Source organism: Fukomys damarensis, unplaced genomic scaffold (assembly GCF_012274545.1).
Source record: "Fukomys damarensis isolate Sample0158 unplaced genomic scaffold, DMR_v1.0_HiC HiC_scaffold_4, whole genome shotgun sequence".
NCBI lineage: Eukaryota > Metazoa > Chordata > Mammalia > Rodentia > Bathyergidae > Fukomys > Fukomys damarensis.
In genome coordinates this window covers 33,147,477-33,151,212 of record NW_022900916.1, presented here as the reverse complement: position 1 = coordinate 33,151,212, position 3,736 = coordinate 33,147,477, and the positions used below count along the sequence as shown (strand labels likewise).

Sequence of the window (3,736 nt, the reverse complement as noted above, 5' to 3'; positions counted from 1 at the left end):
TTGCAAAAACGATGAGATAAATATGTTCAAAGGGGCAATATCTTTGAGGGGGATTCATGGCAATGTCTTTAATAAATTTTTAAAATGTAAACCTTCACTGTGTTTTTAGATCAAACCTTGTAAGTGGGCATAAACATGTTTGCTGGAAGAAAGATTTGTCTGAATTAAGAATTTTGTGGCCAAAAGGACCTATGGGCAACTATCTGCCAATGTATCAAGGATCCCTATGCAATAGTGTCTCACTAACCAGATGTAGAAATACAAATTATAGCTGATATTCTGAAATAGCAAAGCTCTTCTTTCTCATTCTACTTTCCAAGATTGTTTGCGTTTCTAAGTTTTAGAAGTAAAATGTGTTGCTTCGTTTGATTAGTATGTTGATTCAACCACTGTATTGCTGCATTTTAGTAAGGCCAGAGTCAGCTCAGGCTGTTTGGAGCCAAACAACCACAAGTGATCTGGCTCCATGATCCTTCTGCCTCAGCCTCCTGAGTGCTGGGATTACAGGCTAGGTACCACTGTTCCTGGCAGAGCTTGGGCCTTCTGATCCTGGGAAAGCACAGAGTAGGCTGGTATTCCATCATCACTTTTCAGAGCCCAAGAATATAAATTGCTGTACTATTCCCTCACACACCTGCATAGTTGTAGCTATCATAGGTAATTTAGAGAGGCGGTAAACAAGTTCTTTTAGCACCCTTTATTAGTCTTATAGGCACCTTGCGATAGATAATTAAAGTGCAGCAGATGGATTGTCTTAGAGGAAAGCTACTTGTTTCTCTGGTTTATACTTTTTCTAGATTCATCGTTTTGAAGGTTCATTTATTTAGCATTTCCCTTTTGCCAGGTCTGATTTAAGTGCATCCTTCTCAAACAAACCAAATCAAAAAAGCTGCTTTCAGCAAACAGCAGCTTCCCAGTAAATAGGGCAAATGGACTTAAAATGTGATTTACAACACCCCGCCCCAGAAGTCCAGTAACTCTATACCCCCCTGAGAAGACTGTCCTTGGGCCTCCAAGTCATAAAAATTCCTTATGATTATAGCCCTTTCTCCAAATATATGTAAGTATAGTCTCCCCTCCCTGCGGGCTGCTATCTCTCTTTCCCAATATTAGCTCCTCCACTCATGGATGAAATATTACCCTACTAGGTGCTAGAATCTCCTGATTTTTGTCCCTGATTCTAGTCCCTGTTCACTGGAATAAACTTTCCTTTCAAAAGCTTATTTTGGACAAGTGGATTCTTTATAACACCTTTTATGTTTTTATTTTTATTTTTTATTTTTTTTTTGAACCGGGGATTGAACTTGGGTCCTTGTGTTGTGAGGCAGGTGGCAGAACCACTGAGCTAAATCCTCGGTCCTTATGTTCTTTTATAAATACAGCTTCTGGACATCTAGAAATTCAGGGACCATATGATAGATGAATCTGCCTCATTCCTCAGCAAGGAAGTTTTCCATTTCTTCATCTCCCATTGTAATCCCTCATCCAATCCCAAAGGCAAGAAAATTATTTGGAAGCAACAAATCTTACATTACAATTATGTTAGATATAGACACTTTCACTGGAATTCTGCCAGCATTCCTGTAGGGAAGAAAAATACAGTGTTCTCATTGCCACTTTCTTTTTTTAGAAGATTAATGTATATTTGGAATACATGGTATATACATTCATTTTTGGGAATTGGTGCATGTATGTAGAATATCTTTATTATTTCCAGGGCCAGGAATTTAGCTCAGTGGCACTGCACCTGCCTCGCCAGAGCAAGGTCCTGAGTTTGATCCTCAGTACCCGCCCCCCCAAAAAAAGTACATTATTTCCAATGCCGTTATCCTCCTCCCCCCATAAAGCAGTGAACAAAGAGTAGACTTTGTCCGTGCAAATTTTTGGAAATGCTTCTTATAATGTCCATGTACCACAAGCATCAGCATTGCTGGAAGCCTTGTTAAAATCAGTATTCTAAGCCCAATTCAAACCTATAAGAATGGAATCTTTGAGAGCAGGGTACTTGCAGGTGATGAATTTCATGTTCATTAAAGTTGATTTATTATCTCCGATTCCTTGAACAGAGGATTTGATACATGTAACTGTACATCTAAGAATGAAAATGTTAACATAAGCAATTCAGCTTATTCCTAGTGGCTGACATCACATATTCAGTAATTACTGGTCAAGTAAATGATCAGAAAAGAATATGAGTCATAGTCTTAAAACAGGAAGGTAATTTAGAGGTCATCATTTAGGAGGAAATATTTAACCACAATGGAATCTTGACTCAACTGGTTATCAGTGTTTGACCCCAACCAAATATACTTAACTTTTCTGGGCTCCAAAGTTCTCAGAGGTAACAAACATAGTAATATCTTACTTTCCTTTAAAGGCTAAATGAATTTAAAGTGCTTAGAACAATTCTTATCTGAAACTTTAAAAAGATGTTAATTGTTATTTAACTGTTTCCTAATCACTCTTTCTCCAGCAATTTTATTTATATTATTTGGCAGACAGGAAAAAGTCATCATTTTACAAATACCTCTCACTATATTACTTGGTCCTTCCTGTAAGGGCAGAAATGTCCACCACTGCAGTGACTTGTAAACCAGACAAGAAAACCTAGCACTTTCAGTAGTAAATCAAGCACCAAGGATGATCTGAAAATCATAAATTTCAGTTTCTGGGGTTTTTTTATTTTTTTTATTTTTTATTTTTTTTGGTACTGGGGATTGAACTCGGGTCCTTGTGCTTGCAAGGCAGGCCACCGTCAGTTTCTGTTTTTCTGTTAACCTTAGGCAAAGATTAGTGTGGCAGATTCCAAAAGCCTCTAGGGCTAAAGAAGAGGTTTGGAGAGGGGATTTCAGGAACACAAAATTTTTAATCCTGAAGATTATATAGTGGTTTTTCTGTGTTTCGCTTCTGTTTTACAGCTTGTTTTAAACCAAAGGCACCAAGTTCCTTCCTGAGATAACCAAAGTGCAGAAAGGAGTGACTGGAGTGATCACGGATCCGGGTATTCCAGAGGAAGGACAAACTCCCAGTTTTCATTCTCCCTTTCTCACAATCTCTGCAGCGCAGTGGGGGTGGAGTTCGTGCGGCCATGAAACTTTTTTCAGGTTTCTTGTCAAGTAATTAAAAAACAAACTTCCTTGTTCCCTCACAGGAGAAGAATTCACGACAGAAACACTTCTGTTCTGAGCACTTTGTTATGCGAAGGTGTCTTTTGCACGTCAGCTCTGAAGAAAAGAGAAGGGTGGATGTGGAAGTAGGATGAAGTAAGAAGTCATGAAAGTCCAAATCAAAGGTAGGGACAGGGCGGAAGGAAGAGAGCGACTGGGGTGGAGGTGAGGCTGTCTTCCACCGTCTAGGAAGCCTCCAAGTGGAAGGGGCTGAGAAGAGTAGGAGCGGGAGGGAGTTCAGAGGCAAACTGGCCTAAGGCTGAACCTGTTTCCAGATCTCCGGGGCGGGGAGCCCCAGACCGCGGCAGAGGCCACACCCAGGAACCAGTCCCGCGCTTGGGAGAGAGGCGCTAGAGATCGCTGCGTGCCCGGTGGAGAGGAGGAAGGAATGGACGACCCCCTAGCCAGGATGGGGACCCCGAAAGGTGCGAGCGGATCGCCCTCCCAGTCCGGAGCAGGCGGGACCCTCTCTGCCCCACGTGGGACGCCCGTCCAGTCCCCGGCTTCTGGCGCCCCAAGACCTGAACCTGCAGAGGCGAGCGGAGGCCTGGGCGGCACCCACGAGGAGC

The 3,736-nt window shown here is 41.9% G+C and overlaps 1 protein-coding gene across 4 annotated transcripts in view; it reads left to right on the top strand.

Moving 5' to 3' along the window:
• Positions 1-3,152: 3,152 nt before the first annotated feature.
• LOC109118182 overlaps positions 3,153-3,736 on the top strand; it is a 3,934-nt gene continuing 3,350 nt past the window's right edge. For all 4 annotated transcript variants that reach the window (XR_004514852.1, XR_004514853.1, XM_033757642.1 and 1 more), the window contains exons 1-2: positions 3,153-3,292; positions 3,443-3,592. Coding sequence is in view for 2 of the 4 variants with exons in the window: in XM_033757642.1 (XP_033613533.1) it covers positions 3,274-3,292; positions 3,443-3,592 (169 nt within the window). In the remaining 2 variants the exon portion in view is untranslated. The remainder of the gene's footprint in view (positions 3,293-3,442; positions 3,593-3,736) is intronic.